Source organism: Rhea pennata, chromosome Z (genome assembly GCF_028389875.1).
Source record: "Rhea pennata isolate bPtePen1 chromosome Z, bPtePen1.pri, whole genome shotgun sequence".
NCBI classification, from domain to species: Eukaryota; Metazoa; Chordata; class Aves; order Rheiformes; family Rheidae; genus Rhea; species Rhea pennata.
In genome coordinates, this window is record NC_084702.1 from 27,345,355 (window position 1) to 27,365,546 (window position 20,192).

The following is a 20,192-nucleotide window of genomic DNA, read 5'->3' on the forward strand; positions in this document are numbered from 1 at the left end:
GGGGAAAGAAAAAAAATACAAATAAAGCAACTGGGGACCGTATTTTTTCATCGTTCTCCTAAAAAAAATTAAAAAAATAAAGGGGGAAATGAAATCTGGCTGATAGAGAAGAGGAAAAAATCCATCACAACAAAAGGTTACTGCACTTAAACCTCTGAAGAAGCAAATATCGGGCGGGGGGAAGAGAGAGGCGCAAAACCGACAGCAAAACCCTGTCAGCCCAGGAGGAGCTCGCTTCCTAGTAAAGAAGGGAGATTTTTTTTTTTTCGCTCTCTTCTTTTTTTCCCCCGCCCTGAACGCGTGTAGGAAAGAGAACAGCCGAGACCAATAAAAGTTTGCAGAAGGGAAAAAACTGCGAGAGGGGATCCTCTGGCTGAGCCGCGCGCCGGTGCCGGCGCGGCGCAGCGCAGCTCCCTCCTTCCCTCCGCCGCCGCCTCGTCGTCCCGCTCCGCCGCCGCCCGGGGCTCGCAGCGACCTGCCGCCGCGGCCCGGCGCGGCCCTGCCCGGCCCGCTGAGCGCCCCCGGGGGATGTGGCAGCGGCCCCCGCGAGCCGGGGACGCCGCCGCGCCTCGCCGCCGCCGCCGCCGCCAGGGGTGCCCCGCCAGCCCCGGGGCGGCGGGGGTCGGGGCGCCCCTGCCCGCCGCCGCGCCGCTGCGGCCGCAGCCCATGAGCCCCGCTGCTCCGGCCGCCCGCGCCCGCTGACCGGCTTGGATGATTCGCGACCTGAGCAAGATGTACCCCCAGACCCGGCACCCGGTGAGTGCGGCGGGCGGACGGGGACGGCGGCACCGCCGGCTTGGAGCCATTTTCTCATTGTTGTCCCCGGCTCCGCGGCGGCCTTTGCCTCCTCCGGGTCGCCCTCGCCCCGCTCCGGCGCGGCGCGGCGCGGGCTCGGCCCCCGAGCGAACTGCACGGCGGCGGGGGGCCGGGGCGACGCCGCCTCCCCGGGCTCCGCGAGCTCCCGGCCGCGCCGCGCCGGCCCGGGCCGGGCCGGGGGAGGCGGCGTCGCCCCGGCGGGCAGGAGCGGCGGGTGGGGGGCGATTAACGGACCCGCTGTCGATCGCTTCTAGGCGCCTCACCAGCCAGCGCAGCCCTTTAAATTCACCATTTCCGAGTCCTGCGACCGGATTAAGGAGGAGTTCCAGTTCCTGCAGGCGCAGTACCACAGGTAACGGCCGTGTTTACTTTCTCCCGGCCGCGTGGCGCCCCGCCGCCCGCCTCCCCCTCCGCTCCGGGCCGCGCGCCGCGGCCGCGACGGTCGCCGCGGGCCGGGGGCTGCCCGGCTGCCCGGCTGCCGCGGCCCGGCCCGGCCCGCGAGGAGCCCTGCGGCGCGGGCGCTCGCCGGCCGCGGCGGTGGGGGCGCGTTCGGGGTGCTTTCGGCTCCCGCCGCGGCCCCCCGGCACTTCTGGGGCGGCCGGCCGCGGGTCAGGCCCCGCTTATCTGGCCGCGCCCGGCCGCGGGGCCCCGCGGCTCTCGCAGGGCGGCTGGCCGCGGCGGCGGTGGTGGTTGCCGCGGCATCCCGTAATCCGCCTTGCGATTATGTCAGCAGTAACAGGAACAAAAAAATAAAAAATGAAAAAAAAATATCCAACAACTTCTTCCTCTTTTAAGTGACGATACGCGTTTGATTCCTCTGTGGTTTGAAAGCTAGAGGTGTTTCTAAAACTCACTTAAGTAAAAGCTCAGAGAACTAAATTGCAGATTTGTAAGTGATTTCTGAAGCTTTAGTATTACAGGTGTGAACCAGTGTGATTTCATTTTCCGTGAACCGGTGGATTTTTTTGTCAGAAATACTCCTCTGTGTACTATGTACCGTGCACTTGGGAGAAAGGAGGTTGCACAGTATCTCTTGAGAGAGGAAAACCCCACCCTTACCTCCAAAGCGGGAGCTGGAATGTAGATTTTTATTTGTATGATAGAGAAATGTTTGTAAAGGAGATGAAAAGTGTACTCAGAAGAATGTCAGTTTTGCGTTATGAAGTACTCATTCTTCCTTCTCTCTCTCTCTCTCTCTCTCTCTCTTTTTTTTTTTTTTGTTCTTCAACAGTTTAAAGCTAGAATGTGAAAAACTGGCCAGTGAGAAGACAGAGATGCAGCGACATTATGTCATGGTAAGCAGGCTGCATAACAAATCCAAAATGTCTATTAACTTAGTATACTGAAACTGAAATAGGTTTGAATTGCTGACGAAATGCGAACAAAACATTATAGTGGGGCTGCTGCTGTTGAGGTTGTATCAGTGTTTCAGGAGTTTGTATCTTGCGCATAGCAATTAGTTTCTAATTGTCTACAAATTATCAAAAGTGAAATCTACAAAAAGTAGTTTCACTTTAATGTTTTAAGCAATTGAGGATTTTTCTTCAAAAAATTAACAAATTACTTGGTCAGACCTTTAAAAGCATGAGTAACTTGTTAAATATATTTAGGGATGATGTTCTCACTTTTGATGACTTCTCGCAACTATCAAATCTCCATAAGTGGTTCAGGATAATCATTTTTCAATGAAGAACTTGAATCAAGATCTTGTATATATGTATAAAAGGCTGAAGCCTATTTCCCAGAAGAACTGTTTCTTCTGTGCTGCTGGGTCATTGTTTCACTATTTCAGAATGTCCGGGATTTGAGCTGTGAAAGGGATTTCCTCTATGGTTGTGGCCTGTCTGGTTAAATAACTTGCGTAGGAAGAAATCTCTAAATACATAATTGCATGATGGATCATGATGACTCCAAAGAAGCTCTTGCAATCTACTATCTTGTGTGTCTATGAAAGATTAGCTGTTTTCCATATGTACGTGACAGTTATCATTCTTATATTTGCAAAAACAGTAAAAAGCTTTGATAAAACTGTTTACCAAGAGCAAAAGCAGATGTTGAAGCTCACATTTGTCTTTTTCTGGTGTGCTTAAGTCTTGGGGGTTGTTCGGTGCTAATATTACACACTGCACTGACTTCACTCCGATACTGAGGCATACATAGCAGGAGATATTTAGAACAGGATAGCTGCTTTGGCTCTGCATTTCAATGCTCTTTCATTTTTTGCATCCCTGCAACTTAATTGTATCTTTTTTGTGTTTTAAATTAAAAATACCAAATAACTGGTCTGTTAGACATTGCTGATTTATTTGTGTATCTGGTTTCAAGCACTTCAGATTCTTTTGGCATCTTCAATGTGTGCTAGGGAATAAAATCTTGAGCCTTTTCTATAAATTTTCTCTGTTCTAATCCTTAACTATGGTTGTGATTTTTTTCACGATTTTTTGTTGTTTTATGACTGTTCTGCGAATTTGATAAGAAGCAATGTTGATAAAGCAAAAAAAAAAAAAAAAGTTGCTTTAGAATTCCAGGAGCTTTTTAAAGTGAGTAAATATTTTGTAGGTCATTATGTCTTTATACAGATGATGTTTGATTCAAAGTGAATTTTGGAATGACTTTTCTGGTTTCAAGTTCTGATAGAGCCATTTTTTCTTTCTTAGTATTATGAGATGTCCTATGGGCTGAATATAGAGATGCATAAGCAGGTAGGCAAATATTTTGTTTTGTGTAAGAATGTTCTGTGTAATGTCTCCCATCAGTTTTAAAACAGATGTGTATTCTGTGAGAGTTGATTTAATTGCATGCTTAAGTGCACTGGGTATTTTCTGTGTTCCACAGTGCCCTGAAACTTCCATCTTGTGTACGATATACGGCTCTGTGTAGGTTACTGTGTTGGCTCCCAGTTGTGTGTTACTGTGTTGGCTTTCCACATGTAATCTCTGCACATGCAAGTGATCTTATGACAAAGAGAGTACCTATGTGAGTAGAGGGAAACGGTTGTAGCTTCAGATCTATCTAATGCCTAGCGTTTGAGGTTTACCTTTTGAAACAGTGGCTACATCTTAAACATATACGAAGTGTAAAGGATTGTATGTTTGTGTATAGAAAAAGACTGTTACCTGTGGTTAACTTGGACAGATTTAAATTGGAACTGTAAAAGAAGTTGATGCACAGATATGTTCCTGTTTTTCACAAGCTACTTACTTGGACCGTTGTCCGAAAGTACTGTCTTGGTTAGTCAAGCTCTAAGGTGTAAATGAGCTTTCTACAAGGATATTAGCATGCTCAGTTTTGTGCCTTGAAGTCTAGCACTTAGGCTACGATTAATAGGAGATTAGTGGGATGGAGCATGGTAGTGTAAATCAGAAATTTGTATTCAGTAATATGTGTTTTTAACCTTCTCTAGAGGAGAATGAATTAAACATCTGACCTCTTTTCTAGTGAGGGAACTTTGTATATGAGGGAATTTAATACTGACAACTCATGTTAGCAAATGGCAAAGCAATTCAACAATGTTGCCGGGTAGCGTAAGCTGCAGAAATAAAGTAGTTGGATGAGAGAAGAAGGACCATCTTAAAATTGGTTTATACGCGTTTCTATTCAAAGTAAGGGATTTGGAACTCCTCTGGGTTGTGGAAGTAGGATTTCTTCATCCTGTTGAGAGCAAACGTGTAAGTCAAATGTTTTTTCATATTATTCATTGTATTTTGTATTCTATTAGCATTCCAATGCCACAGTACTGATTAGGACAATTTGTGTTAGACGGCGACAAATATGAAGATAGTGGAGTTTCCTGCCTTAAAGCATTTTGATCTGCAGCTCCAAACCTGTGGAACTTTGTACATACACATTATTTTACAGATATACATAGCCCTGTTGAGCTCATACATACTATTCATGAATGTGATACCTACCTATAAAGACTCAACAAGTGTGTTTAACAAATAGTGGAGAGTAAAAGGCTGTTCCTCTAGCTGATCAGATTCTAATTACATGGTTACTCTCTGGACCTGATTCAGGTCACTGCTGGTAGTGGAAAGACTGTTCATTAACTGTCAGATGTTTTGGAGCTGTTTTCAAATGAATAGCCAGATTATTTCTGGTACTATTAAAAGAACCTAAAGTAGTAGATAAAAAAACAATTCATAAAATCCGGAGTCCCTACTGGCCACCTGCACAGCAAATTATCACAGGCGTTTGAAGACGACCATTGAAGTCAGACTTGTTTATATATCTATATACTCTGTTTTTACAGCAACTGATTGTATGTAGACTTAAATTGACTCCATAAAATTCTGTATGTACGACTAAGTCTATATATGTGAGATGCGCAGTTGTATTTTTTTGAAAGGAAAACAAAACTAAAACCCTTTGAATTTTTAAATTCTAAATAAATCAGAAACAGTACAATTATGGTAAGTGGAGACTTTCACAATATTCTGGAGGAATTGAAATGAAATTAATTGAATTAATTGCGAATAAATGTGGGGATTACAAAGAACTGAATTTTAATTAAACACCGTTTTCCATTAGTGTTTACTTGTAATGTAAGTATTTTACTCTTATACAAAACACTTAAATATTTTTGTCAGATGTTGATGCAAATTAATTGCAAGTAAGAAACTTGTTTACTTTCATTCTTGAATCTGAATGTTAGTTTTATCTTTCATGTTTTCCCTTCTATTGCCACAGCATTTTTTTCCTTTCTCTTTTTGTTCAGCAACTGTAAAATATTCCCCATTTTAGTTTTGAATCACAGTATTACGGCCCAATTTTTGTATATGTAGTGTTGATGGTTTCATTTGATGTGTGTGAAGCTTTTTTAGCTTCCCACCTTAAATTCCCTTTTCTTTCTCCTCCTCCATCTTTGAATTGTGCCCAGTTGAAATTGAGCGATTCACCTTTTTTTTTAAGCTTTCTAAATTCAATCACATCAAAAATCCTGGGGGCAGTTTATCACATTATGAAATACAGACAGCTCTGCAAACCACCTACTTATTTATATATATATATATATATATATATATTTTCACTTAACACAGAGACATATCTGTCTTTATTTGCTTTTCTGGCAGACAGCCTTGGTTCCTCTTAGGGTCTTTTCCAGATGTACTCATTGGATGCCCTTGTAATGGAAAGCAGGCAATAATACAGTGAAGTTGCCCTTCGGCATAATTGGGCCTAGTTCTCAAGATCAGGTTAGGCTTATTCACTTATTAGATTTGTGTCTCAAAGGGTTCAAGAGCAGGACTCCCTGGAGTCCTTGAAAGTACCCTAGTAATTGGTGGCCCTGATAGTTGAAACCTTTGTGTATTTTTCTGTTAAAGCTTCTGTTCTTCTTGGCTGCTCCCAGCCACAGAGTATTTATTTTTAGAGAAATTTTTCACTGGAACAGAAAATGATGGCTGTGATGGAGTCATGACTCTGTGACTTAGCAAATTGATAAAAAGATAAATGCACAGAGCAGTGATAGTGTGTGTGCATGATTGTATTGGGGGGAGGAGAAGGAGGGAAGAAGAGTATTTCTTTTTCACCCGTCATGTGATGCTCATCATCAGTCATCCTGTGATTTTGATAGAAGACTATTAAAGTGAAACCTATGGGGAATTTGTCATTCTGAAAGGAAAGCTAATGTAATTAGTACCAATTAAAGTACATTTAGTAAATTGGATTTAATCTTAATTAAGCCTGCATAATGTTGCCAATTTTTAACAATTATGTTTGAGAACATAATTAATTTAAATTTTGGTAACTGAGTAAATAACATTAGACTGGTAGAATTAGTCATTTGTAATTTTTTAAAGACGTGTGGGGTATGTTGTGACATGTGGCATTATAGTCTAAAATATTAACCTAATTTTTGATATTCTGTAGTAGGATCAATAAAGCTTCAAAATAGACACATTCCAAAGAAAAGCCAAAAAGTTAGGGGTTGTGGGTTGCAGTATGAACAGATAGTTTCCCACAGTTTTAAATTTCAGTGTTAGAATAAATATGAGCATTTAAATGAACCTAGAAATGCTCATTTCTTACTGTGCTGTTTTTTTAACATTTGTTTGTAAGAGGCTTAGTGGATAGTTTATGAATGAATAGTTGATGTGCTGCTTTCTAATACAGTGTTGCTACTTGCTGTTGTTGGTCATTCTGCTAAATTTCTGAAATCAGGCAGTTTTAATGTTATGGTAAACAGTTTATTTAAATTGCTGTAATCAAACATGCTTTCTGAAGGTTTTAATTCAGTATTGTAATTATCACTTAAAACAAGTGTCTGTATTTGGCTACAGACATTTGTGAATGGGATTGATGGAGAGCATAAATAGGATACAGCATTCACTTTTAATTTTGCTTATGTTTTTGGAGGTGATAGACTATAAATTCAGATTCTTCTGGATTACAACTCTGTCTTTGAACTAATTGTCAGAGAAAAAATACAAGATTTTAGCATTTTGAGAGAAAGTTCAAACCTCAAGAAGCTGGGTATTAAAAAATAAATGAAAAGACCTTTTTTAATCACAGTAAGAAAACCCCCTGTTTCAGTCCAATCCATGTAAATTTTATTATGAGACTTGGGCAAGAACCATTTGAGTGCTGCTAAAATATTAATTGGATAGAAATGAAAGGGCTCTACTAGCTGATAGGATATCATAATCATAGCTGCAGTAGTCGATGGTAAATGATGATAAATGGCATTAGGAACCTTTTAGCAAACTGTAATAACTATGAGGAGGGAAGCGGTATGGATTTGCATTATATCTGATACCCTCTAGTACCAAGTGGATTGCCAATACTGCTTGTTTAGCATTTTCTAAGGGCAATAAGATATTGATTTCTGACTTACAAGGAATGGCTCTATTTTCACCATTGAAAAGTATTGCAGGTTGTTAAGAAGAAATTGACTTGAAGAGGCCTGACTGCTGCCCATCATGGAGCAAATAAAGCAAAACTGCCGAAGCATGGTGGAGCAGCGAGATGGGGCCCTCAGCAATTTGTTGCTATTAATTTACCATGCTCGACAGCAAATCAATCGGCATCTACTTCATCTGCTGGAGAAAATGCTGTCCAGGGCAGATAAAAGGCCCTGCGTGGTGCAGGGAATAGACTGGATTGGCCAAACGGAGGCTGCAGTTAATGTGTAAATAAGTGAAATCAAGGCCACTGTTGCCAAGAAAGCTGTTTTTAATTAGGTTAGAGCTTTATAGTGAGCTATTTAAGAAAGTAGTATAGAGTTTGAAGAGTAAGGGGAGATTTATTGCTGACTGAGTTAATATATGGGTTGTATGACATCCCAGCCTTGAGTCTGCTTGCTTCTTATGCTTTACTAAATTATTTTGATAAAGAGTAAAGATGGGAATCAATTTGTTTAATTTAGGGATGTGTTTTGACCATTTTTCATCTTCCTGGCCATAAAATCCATATATCACAGAGAATTGGTCTGTGTGTGTGCTAAATATGTAATAGAAAAGTACTCTTTTATGGCAAGGAAGTGGACTCTGAATAAATGTGTGAATGTATATATGTGGATATGCTTTTTTTTTTTTTTTTTTTTTTAAGGCAGTCTGTAGTTTTATGCTGTCTTCCAGTTGAAGCAATAGCTGGAGAAAACTATTATATGGAATGATTTAATATTGATACAGGCAGTGAGTAGTCAGAACTGAACTGGGAAACTATAAAACGAGAGAGATTAGAAGTGAAATTTTGAAGACTGCAGCTACAGGACTATTAAGGAGGAAGAGAAAAGCAAGCAGCTTTTCTCTTGAAGTCACAAAATATAAAAAAGGTTGTCAAATCAGCTTGACAACTGAGGCTTGTTTGTCACAGTTTTAGGTTATTTAGCCTCTGAAGCCAGCTGAATAGTTTAGAAGCTTATGAGAAGTTGGAAAATGTATTCCACAGTTAAACCAGAAGTCTTTTGCTTTGTAATAACTACCCGGTTCTGAAGCGAGATTCTATGCTCTTTTTTTTTTCATAGTGAGATGTTAGAAAACCTTTCTGTGGAGAGAACTTAGTAATTACTGAGAAGTTTGCTGTTTCTACTTGTCTGCAAGATACTGTTGAAATAACCTTTATCCCCACAATTGCAGAAGAACGTATATTAGGACAAGGACTTCCATTTCATTCTGGTTTTGCCACACATAAGCAAAGGAAAAGGTAATTTTTCCCCAAACTTGTTTTGGCAATTCAGACAGATGCTTAAAACACATGAAATAGCACGAAACATGCTGAGCAAACTTTTAAATTAAGACATATGCTGTTTTTTACTGGAAAAGGGCTGTACTCTACAGTACTTAAACATAAAAGCATTTTTCTGTCTTTGAAAGATGCTAATTGCCATGATGCTGCTATACTGACTATGTTAGTTTATAGTAATTACAGAGGGAGCCGATGGCGACCCTATGGCTAGGGTTGCTGAACACTTTCTATTATAGAGAAAGTTACTGCAGCAGATCTGACAGAGGAAAAGAGGGAAGCTATGTCATCATAACTATAACAACATTTGCACCATTTTATATAATAACTCTTTCTCTTCAAGGGCAAAAAAAGAAGTGCCTAGGATATTCATTGCAGGAAAAACACTTAGCAGATAGGTTTCATTGTGAGGTATTCAGATGCTAGGATGTCTGAGGTTTGTGGTGATTTCTGTAAGCTTCATCCTGCTCCATTGTGTATGTGTGTTATGGTACAGTTTTTAGTTACACACTCACTGATCTCATTACCAATTTTCCTAGAGGACTTCTCTTTGCGCACAGAATAGACGTTAGGGAAGCAGAATTAAGGCTGCAGAGATAACTAAATCTGGCTTTAAAATGTTTGCTTGGTTCTGCAACTGAAATAACTTTTAACATAAGGATTTAGTCATGAAATAATTGAGATTTTAAGTTCCTCAAAACAGGTATTCTGCTTTACTTTTTATACTGTAAAAGGTGCTCTTTCTGGTCAACTCTATACCATAGCATTAGTTCAATTAAACAAGGTATTAGATTGTGTGACTCAGATACTAAGGCTATAAAATGCTGAGAATTCAGTGTTGTTGGCTTGGTCTTATTTTTATTTGCCATTTTAAATGAGAAGCTGTGAAGTGCTATTTGTGGAGCTACTAGAGAATTAGTTATGTCACAAACGTTGGCCAGTTTGTGAACTGAGTGATTATAATTGTTACAGAAGTTGCTTCTTTTGCTTTCTACAGATTGAGCACGTTTGTTGCCACTGACTTTCACAAAACCAGCTTAGCCACTACGTACAGAGGAAGCAGAACAAAGATGATAATACAAAACACAGGAAGTATAAATGAATATTTGTATTAACTAACTGATCACAGTGTTCTTCAGCATGGATAGGTTGGGCTTCAAGTAATCCTAATCTAGAAAAGCAGTTGAATATTGGAATGGAAAAGTAGTCTTTATTTAAAATGTCAAAATAGGAAGATTTTTAAGAATATCTATTTGCCTCTCCCTCCATATATTTTTACAAATTTTATTTTATTTCAAGGTGATTTTTACAATTTCACTGTTAGCTTCAAGTACTTCTTAGGTACAGTATTTCCCTTGTTTGTCTTAGTGGTGACACAAACTCTATTGTTAAGTGCAGTGAGAAGTATTTTGGCACATTATCAAGAGCAGGTGCCTGTAACTTTTATTTGTATGTATATATATATGTGTGTGTGTGTACGTATATATATATATAATATATTTTTGAAATATAGTTGAAATATGTCACAAATAGTAAGCAGATCTCTAAATAGTATTTTCTGGGTTGTGCATGTAGAATTTAAACATATGAAATCGTCTTGCTTAGCCCAGGACAGATATGTAATGTTCTGGTATTGAAAACTATGGTGTTATGGCTGAGATGTTTAAATGCACAGATGTCAGGCAAGTCAAAGTTATAGTCCCCACAGTAAACTTGAATTGGTCTCTTTATGGTTATGTATTTGTATGGTATGCTGTATTGCCAATTCTACGTGTTAAATCATGCCAGTCCCAGAAAATCATGAGACTGGCTTAAAATTAATCATGAGATAAAAATAATAAATGTGAGATTTTTTATTTTCCTTTTACTTTTAGCTGTCAAACTGCACTTGGCTCACACTTCTTAGTTTTTCCTCTAGCATTCTCCTATAATCAGTTGTTGCTAGTAAAGAAATTCACAATAAAGTCAAGGGAGCAGGATATGTGTTGTTAAAAATACTTGTATGGTTGGCATCTTTTGTTGTAATTTCTTGTTCTCTGAAAATGTATGAAGCATACTCTACTGAGGAAAAATAATGCCAAATTAAAAAAAAAATATATATATATATACACATACATTATTTCTGTAATTGCTTGTTAAGTTTTTGTGGATTTATCTATCATATGATGATATAGCCATAATGGTGGTGATTCATTCTTCTTTATGTGAGAGAAAGAGAGGAACACAGGATACAATTTTGAGTGGAGGTCTTCTAACTTTGCCTCTGTTTTTGTTGGCTTAAATGGTTTCTCTGCAGGATCTTGTGCTGCCAGAGGTTTCTGACATTTACTGGGTGAGATTCAACTTATTCAAAGGAGAAAAACCTTTCACTGTTACATTTGGGATGTGGAACATTGGCAATGAGAATGTGTGATATTTTTTTTTTCCTTTTTTTTTTTGTAAGCACTCAAAAGCCTCAGCAGAGCATCTCACAGTTGAGCAGAAGTCAAAAACTGTCCAACTCATGCTGTAAAGAGTCTACTGGGTCCTGCCACTATATTTTGTTTGGTTTGCATTGTGTTGTACTGTGTGCACATCGTGTATGTTCACTGAAACCATGTCATTTATAAAAATATTCCTTTCGTCCATCTTAAATACAATAAATCTCATTTATTTACTGTCTACTTATGAGACTGAATTCTGTTAGAGTCTCTTTGGCTGTTTGGGGAGTTTGAAAATACAAAAAGTTTCTACAAACCCTGTCCTCATTTACTCAGTAAGAGGAATATATGCTCTAGGACTGAGTAGCCAGTAATATACTTGACCTCTCCAATTAGAATATGAGGGGTATTGGACTTCGTAGTTAATTCATCAGTTAGGTTTCAATTACATGCATAGCCAGTGAGACAGATATATTGTTTCAGAAAAAGACCTTTGGTGGCAAAGCGACTCCTTTCTTTTTGGAGTTTGAACCCAAAATTAATGAATCAAAAGGTAACAGGGCCAGAATATGCTCTCTGGAAATACTTATAAAACATTTTGGCACAAGTAGGCAGTGATAGCAAAAGTTACTGAAATTTAATAAATTCAATAAAATTTAATAATGGCAAGTCATGGAGAGGTAGAGTCTAAAAATAAACAACAACAATAAAGCTCTGGCCTAGGTCCATTATATCTTCTAGACTGAGAGCTTTGTAGTGACTGATTATGGGATGGCTTTGGCTTAGGATAGGTAATCTGGAGTCCACTAGCCTGGCACAACAATGTGTTTTTTGGGTCTTTTTTTACAGAAGCTGGAAGGGAACTTGCATGATAGCGTACTGATTTCAGTATTTGGAAAATCTGATTTGCAGGTTGTTTTTCTGGTCAGCCATTTGATAGCTGAAAGCATAATTCATCATGTTAACATGACAGCATTGTTTAAAATTAATTATAAGGCATACTAAAGTGAGTTTGTAGCCTTAAGAGAGGTCTTTTTTCTTTTTTTTTCTTGTCTGTTTGCTTTATGGCAGCAGAGGTAAAACTTTTTTTTTTTTTTTTTTTTTTTTTTCCCTCATTCTCCATGAAACGGATGGTAAGTGCGGACTTCTAGGTTTATCAATATTGGCATCCAGTTAATTTGTCTGTCTCTGTTACTTTTGTCTGGTGATCAAAGAATTGCTCACATTTAGCACTTGATTCAAATTATAACTTCTAAAAATAGAAGCAATCCGAACATGCTGTCACTGAGGGAAGTTTAGTCTTTTGCAATTACTTTTTTTCCATTTGTAACCTCTCCTAGGGATGATTAAGAAATTTTCAGCAATCCTTCATAGCCAAAACATTTCTGGATTTCATTTTGAAAACACAGTAGAATTCTCTCTTCTATTAATACATGCAAGAGAGCCAGAATAACTGCAGTGCAGTTCAACTGAAGGTTGTGGAAGGAGGCAAAGCTTGGACTCTGCCATGTTTGTCCACATGTTTTCATGAAAGCCACTTCAGCAGGGGTTGCACCAGATCAGGTTTCTGTAAATAGCCTGAGAAGGTTTATCTGACTGGCTTCCTGCCTGACTTTGGAGATTCTGGGTGGGATTTGAGGTGGATAAACCAGTGTCCAGCTGCTTGACAGTCAAGAAGTCAGTGGCAAAGTGAACTCCAAAGAGTCTTTTAATTCCAGTAGTTAGGCCAAATGGGACAGATAAGTAATGATTTCAGTGTCTGTGTTTCACTGAATTTTTATGACAACTGCAGAATAAGGAGATGTGAATTCAGTACTCATCCTTTGTGAAGTATTGAGGATCTGAAGAGAAAAATCAGTGTTGATATTTGTGCTGTTTTGTGCTCTGGATAGTTACAAATGTCTGTGCTTTCTTGAATCTAGGGAATGATTATTTAATTTAAACTATACGACTGGAAAAATTATCAGCTGTGATTAGTCTGACTCTGAGTCTGATCTGCCACACTTTTTGAAAGTCTTTTTTAACATTTCTTGATGTTGATATTTACTTGAAGAAGTGATGCAAGATTTCACTTGTTCACATCCATTATTAGATGAGACCCTAGAGAGTCACAAAATATTGAATGAATATATTTGATGTGGAAAGAAGAGCATATATTTCAAATCCATGTTAGCTTTTCTAGCAGAGTCCAGGAGTACATTAACTGTTAGAAAATTTTATCTGTTCTTGTGTGTCAGAAGTAGGTAATGCTAAAGGTACCCAAATGCCTGTTAGCTGTAGTATGTTAGTTGTATTTGGAGATGCATATCTGAACTGAGGGGCTGATTCTATCATAATATTTGGAGAGAGAAGGCAAAGAGAATAAGGTTTGCACTGACCAAAAAGCATGTGCTAGACTTTTGGTTTAACGGCGGAGGCAAACAACAAGGAGCAATTGGAGGAAATCACTCAATTAGTTTTCTTCTCACGTCTTGTATTTCCCTGCAGTACCATTCACTCTGTGTGACAACAACCATCCAGCTTCACAGTAGCTCCTTTGAAAGATGGCAATGTGCTGATGTGTGAGAGAGTCAACTACAACACCACTACTGTCTGCTTGTTATAGTTTTATAAAGCATATGACTTAATACAAAGCAGATACCTCTTCTTAAAATATCGGTCCATAGTGCTTGAATAGCACAAAAAGTTTGGAAAGACTTTGTGCATAAAATACACCCCATATGCTAGTATGTGCATTAACAAAGAAGAAAATGTATATTCTTATATGTGGTTTAACCAGTAGACTTTCTATCCTAACTGTAGAAACCTACTGTGGCTTGAAAAGGTTGCTTATTTACAATTTCTGTTAGTACTTCTTCATTTCTGGGAAGAAGCTGTCTGTTTCTTTTCTCAATCTTCCACAAAATGGATGAAAAATCCAGGCAGCAATAAGAGATTGTTGCTTATTTGTTGCTCTGAAATAGCACTTGTAGAAGAGATGATGACCTCTCCAAACATCTCTCTTTTTTCTTTTCTTTAATGCGGGAAGTGCTTGCTATCTTTTTGTCCATACAGAGATAGGAAGGTGTTACTCCTAGGCATGTAAACTCTTGGTTTAATACAATCAAAAATAACTTCATTTTCCCTTTGCATCTCTCCAGGTTCTTCTAGAGATGGCTGTTAGGGGGAACACAGCTAATGTCTTTAAAGTGGACAATGTGAGGGAGGAGACAGGCATCCGAAGAAAACATTGAACTCTCTAGCTCACAACTTTTTATAGTTAATCTTTACTGACTGGTGACACAAAAACATGTTTCCTTCTTCAGTTGACACCATAAGGGAGATGTTACAATTCTATGTTTGTGGCAGCATGGAGTGGTTTGTTTCTGAAGCTTTTTCTAAAACCCTATTTGACTGAAGATAACAATTCGTATCCTGAGCTTTGGTCACATAGATAGAGATGTAAAGAACTGAAGCACTACAATATTGTTCGAGAAAAGAGTCCTCATGAGGATACATGTATGGTGTGTCTTTTTTGAGGTTGTGGGTTTCTGTTTCAAGACATGTTTTCAATGCACCTACAAGATGCTTTTCAAACTAACAGTAGCAGCCTCATTATCTCCCACTTTCAAACTCTACCTCTGTTATATAAGAATTTCCATAGAAGATACAAATGCCCAGTTTATATGCATATGCAAACTTTTTTTCTTTTTTCCAAATATACCTTCAGTAAAATGAACATATTTTCATTATGGACATACGAAAAAGGTAACATTTGGCTCTTCATCTAGATGCAATTTGTGTAGCTCTGTTTTCTGCTCAGAACTCAGGTGTGTTTCTTCTACAGCATTGATATTAATAGGTCTTTTTGTGTGGATGAGAATAATCTTAGCTTACACATTTTTAAGGAAAAATACTGCTGTAAGTATGCACTGTATTAAGGGTCATGAGGTTTGTTTAAGCCCGTGACAAACCTGGAGAACTTGAAAATCTGTAGGCACAAGAAATACCTCTCAATATGAAAAAAAGCAGAAAGTTTCCAGGTAGGTGAGATTCAGTCATCAGGGTCTGGTACTTGGGGAGATCCAGATGCAAGTTTCTGTTATACCAAAAACTTCTGTGAAACCTTGGGCAACCTACTTTGGTGGCTGTCCACAAAGAGATTGAAGCAACTTTTGCACTGCTTGCCTCAGGTCTGACAGAATGAAGCTTATAATGCACATGAAGAGTCAAGTGATTCAGGATGGAGCCAAGGGAGTATAGCTAGTGCATACTGAGGGTAGCAGCCAGGGAAATGTTGAGATCAAGGGTGTGTCATAAATCTAATATGGCTTGAGGGCTGAGCCACTTAACTTGATGCTGCTGGGATATGCTGCCTTTAAATGAGAGTTTCAGGCCAGAATCACTTTTTGAAGATTGGCAGATAAACTTTCTTTCACAACCTGAGCACAGGGCTGTTTTTACAAAACTGGAGTGTACAACTTACCTGCTATCAAGACCCACGTTTCACTTCTCCCAGAAGAGTGAGTGATGTAATGACTGGGAATATCCAGTAGAGAGCTGTTCAGTTTGCAAAGGATATTTTGCTGCTTTTTTAGAACCAAGGGATTCTAACCATGGTCTGATGTGACTTTGGGAAGACTGCTGCTGGCTGAAAGGAGTTGTGCTAAGTTCCAGTCCCTGTCCAAAACCTGTCTGTGCGTTTTTGCTTAAGGTTGTTTTTTTTCATGTACAGTTGATCAGAATGGGGACTTTTTGCTGCAGGGGAAGAATTGGGACTATTTGCCTCCCAGAGTTCACAGTAGTCTAGTAGATAGGGCATTTTCCTGAGAGATGGAAGGGAGAAGTAAAGACAAAATTAAAGTCATATATGTATATATGTAAACGCTCTGATTAAACTCTTTAACCACTGTTAGAGAAAAGCCTCTGTTTTCCACTTTTTTTTTTTTTTTTTTTTTTATGTCATTGCTATTGTGTTTTATGTAGGAATAATTCTGGCAGAGATCCTCAGCCTCCTAAAGGAGATGGATGGAAGCATTGTGTTGGAGGTATTTGCACAGGCTTAGTTGGATGCCAAAGTGCTTGACTTTGTCAAGCCAAGGACACTTCTGAACCCATCTAGAAAGGGAACTCAGGACTTAGTGGGGAGCTTCAGTGCTGGAGACAGACTCTTACGTGATTTTGGTGACTTCAGCATTATGTCATTCCTCAAGTGGAGAGAAGAGGGGGAGAGGATTTCAATGTCGGATTTTAATGACTGAATTTTTGTGGTAGTCCAGCATTTGTTTGTCATGCCGTGTTTTTTGAGGTGCAAAAGTACATGTAAGTATCTACAGTGATGTGGATAGGTGCCTCCTGTGCTTAGGTATTCTTGAAAATCTTCTTTAGTATTTGTTTGTTACTGACTTTCTGCATGAGTAAGGTGTGTAGTCTGCCTGCGCGTCTTTAAAAATCTCATTATGTGCCTCTTGAGACTTCAGCTCTGGCCTTCATTGCCTCAGTTCTCTGTCAGAGACTCTGTTGCATGAGAGCCACTTAAAAGTGGCTCTGTCTATCTCTGTAGATGGTAAGATGGTTGGGGCTGGATGGTATTTCCCAAGACAGTTTTGTCCTGGTTTTGCCTCCCATGTTCATTCTGCTGTCTTCTCTATCCCTGCTGGCAGTTAGCATGCTTCAGGGATGTCTGTCGTAGTGGTAAAGCAGTCAATGCTTTAATTTGTATTACGATTTGTCCCTAGTAATCTATCTTCTCAGCCTCTGCTTTTCAACTGGAAAATGGGATAATACTACTTTCTTACCTTAACAGGATTTTTGGAAAAAAGAACTTTTCTTTACCTTGTGATAGCTTATCTCCAGCTTCTTTCTGCATGCTCCCAGTCTGGCGTGGGAGGGAGTCATGCCCAAACTTTATGGACTTGTTGCTATAAATGGACAGTGAGATCTTGATTCTCTAGCAAAAGTGATTGTATTATAAAGTTAAGGAAAATACAGGTTTCGTTTAACCCTTCTATACTTCCTGGTTTAAGCACAATTAGTCCGGGACAAGCTGTTGGTGTTGATTTCAAGTACCTAGTTTCCCAGTCTCTTTTTAAAGCTTATCTTAATTTCTATCTACTCATTGAATAAGAAGCTGTAACAGGCTCTTGATTCTTTTTGTTACAGAGGAAGGGGATATTGACAATATGACTTGTGAAAAGATCAGGCAAACCTGCTTAGTATTAAGCAGTAAGGATAACAGCTTTGGTTGAGTTTTCGTTCCTGAGCATGTGAACACCCACATGTGTAAGGAACTGCAAATGTACTTTTGAGGAAACAGAACTTTGGAAAAAAAATTTGGAAAAGAAATACTAGTCTGAGAGCTGTCTTCAGCATAACATTGGAGAAAGGAGCCTGGTTTTCTTATTAGTTGTTTGGCGTGTAAATATTGTAACTGATCTTTTCAGAAATACTTGATGACATGTGTATGCACACACACACATTTTTAATTAGATTGATAGGTTGCGAAATGTGTTGGTTTGAAAAGTCAGGCATTCTGTATTGAAGCACTGCTGTGCTTTTCCACTTGAGTGAAGCAATAGGATTTGGGAGGTAAAGCAGGTCAGTTCTTTGACCTGATCATCACTTTGCCTTTCTCAGTTTCCCTTCCTGAGAAGGGTGCTAATTTTGGAGGCAGAACAGCTGTGAATTTAGTAAGATTCTAATATCTCTTGATTTATAGTCCAGGCTAGTCTGTAAAGAAAACCTATTTTACAGCCAGATCAAATGAAGTCTACTAAGGCTTTGCAATGCATATCAAGAGTAATTTTGTATAGATTTAGACTGACCTGGCATCTGCTTTTAAAACATTGTTTATAGGTAGAGAGTTAAGGCATGTGCTTGTGGGATTCAGGAATAAGTCTGAGGTACTTGCAGGCATTTCTAACCACCTTCAAACGGAGCTGCTCTGGCCCTGCTAATGGAGCAGTCCAAGAGCATGGAGTGTTTCATTGTGCTATGTATTTCTGCAGCTTCTTGGGCTATTTTGCAGCTGATTTAAGGCAACTTCAGTTATCTGTGCGTGAGCCAGAGTTACAACTGTGATGGTGTGAAGTTGATGTGCCCTTTTTGGGTGTCTGTTAAAAAATGAACTTTTTCTCACATCTCTTTCCTTTACCTTCACCTACACAATGTGATGCATTACGGCAGTGAAAACTAGGTTTATTAATAAAGAATCAAGTCATTTCAAACTGACTTACCTTTATATTAAAGATTAATCTTTTTCTAACTTACTCTTTTACTCTTCATTGGAGCTCACACAATGGAGATGCAGTCTGAGCTATTCTCTAGTCATCAAAACTCCTCCTCCTGATCTTCAGCTTTTTCTGTTGTCGTTTTGAATAACAGATAGTGATTATTCATAAACAGGTTTGCAAACAATCTGTAGGTAGTTCAGTGATTTTTAGGTTTCCATTTATATATTCTGGCATATTTGTAATGCAAACAACAGCACAACTAAGTCTCTAATTGTCATGGGAAACTACAGTTTATGAAAGGAATAATTGTAATACTTTGCACAAAACAGACACTCATAAACAAAAATAGATGCAGCCTTTGTGTATCTTTGTTGGTAAAAATAACAGAATTTGAATGAGCATTTTTCATGTGAGTACTTGCCTAAAACCTGTCTAAAGAGTGGCAGGATAAAGCCCAGAGACTGCATTTGGTAAGCCATAGAATTATGCCATGTCAAAAAGCCGTAGATCCATTACCAAAAAAAAGAAAAAAAGAAAAGAAAAGACATGTAAATGTGGTTTTGCTGTCTGTCACACTCTCTGCAATAACTGAAAAAGCATATGTTTTATGATTTTTTTTATTTGCCATTTTGACCACTGTATTTAGTTTCTTCATCAGACTACTAACAAGCCTGTGTGCTTTCCACTAATTTACACCACTTTTTATTAATTTATTATTTTAAATTCACTGTGCAGTTGTGTATTAGTGATTTGATTTACCAGATGATCTAATGCCTGGCTGCAAAGTCAAGTCAAAAGCTTGCAGCTAAACAGATCTTGGTGCTAGCCTGAAAGGTGAAAATGTTATCATGGGGTTGATCACAGTATGGCTTGGTTGCAGGGTAGTGGAAGATGTGAAACAGTGCCCTCGCATTCCATGAGAAGTACCGATACATGTCACTAGGTGGGTAGCTTGCCAAGGGTGCTGCTGTGTGGTTTGTTCTTTTAACCCTGTCAGCGATTCCTACAGGAGGAGGGTACTGAGTGTTCACAAAAAGTCTTGCTATAGTAGTTTTGGGTGTCTTAAACTGTAGCTTTCTGTACCCTTTAAGCTGATAAAAGGTTGCCTCAGTGCTGAGGGGGTGATCCTACCTTTGCCCTTTTATGTCCTCTGTATGTTGATCTCATAGTGAATTAGGTCTGAGAATGATGTTCATATTAAAGGTAACTTGGAGAGGGTTAATTTGGCTAAGTTGCTTGCGTGATTCACCACCCAGCCACAAAAATGCTGGTGGCATAAGGATGGGATGAAGAAGAGTAGCTGGAGAAGGGGACAGCCTCCCTAGTGGCAGTGCCAGCTTTCAAGCTAGTTCAAAGTGCATGTAAAACTACACCAAGAGCCTTTTCTCTTTCTCTAGAACACAGGCAGTGTAGTTGCTGGGAGCACAATCCCTGTGTCTAATCCAGCTGATGTTACAGCAGAATCATGGACACTGAATTGGACAAACCTTACTAAGGCATCCCCTTTGAGTGATACCTTTTGTGATAACAACATAGGCCTATGGAGGGATGTGCTGATTTT

General features: G+C 39.2%; 1 protein-coding gene across 4 annotated transcripts in view; it reads left to right on the forward strand.

Annotated features, from left to right (window-relative positions):
- Positions 1 to 687: 687 nt before the first annotated feature.
- LOC134153137 (transducin-like enhancer protein 4) overlaps positions 688 to 20,192 on the forward strand; it is a 105,257-nt gene continuing 85,752 nt past the window's right edge. For 2 of the 4 annotated variants that reach the window (XM_062598995.1, XM_062598996.1), the window contains exons 1-4: positions 688 to 756; positions 1,071 to 1,168; positions 2,048 to 2,111; positions 3,474 to 3,518. In XM_062598995.1, the coding sequence (XP_062454979.1) occupies positions 712 to 756; positions 1,071 to 1,168; positions 2,048 to 2,111; positions 3,474 to 3,518 (252 nt within the window). In that variant the 5' untranslated portion in view covers positions 688 to 711. The remainder of the gene's footprint in view (positions 757 to 1,070; positions 1,169 to 2,047; positions 2,112 to 3,473; positions 3,519 to 20,192) is intronic. The other 2 variants (XM_062598997.1, XM_062598998.1) reach the window with 1 other exon arrangement.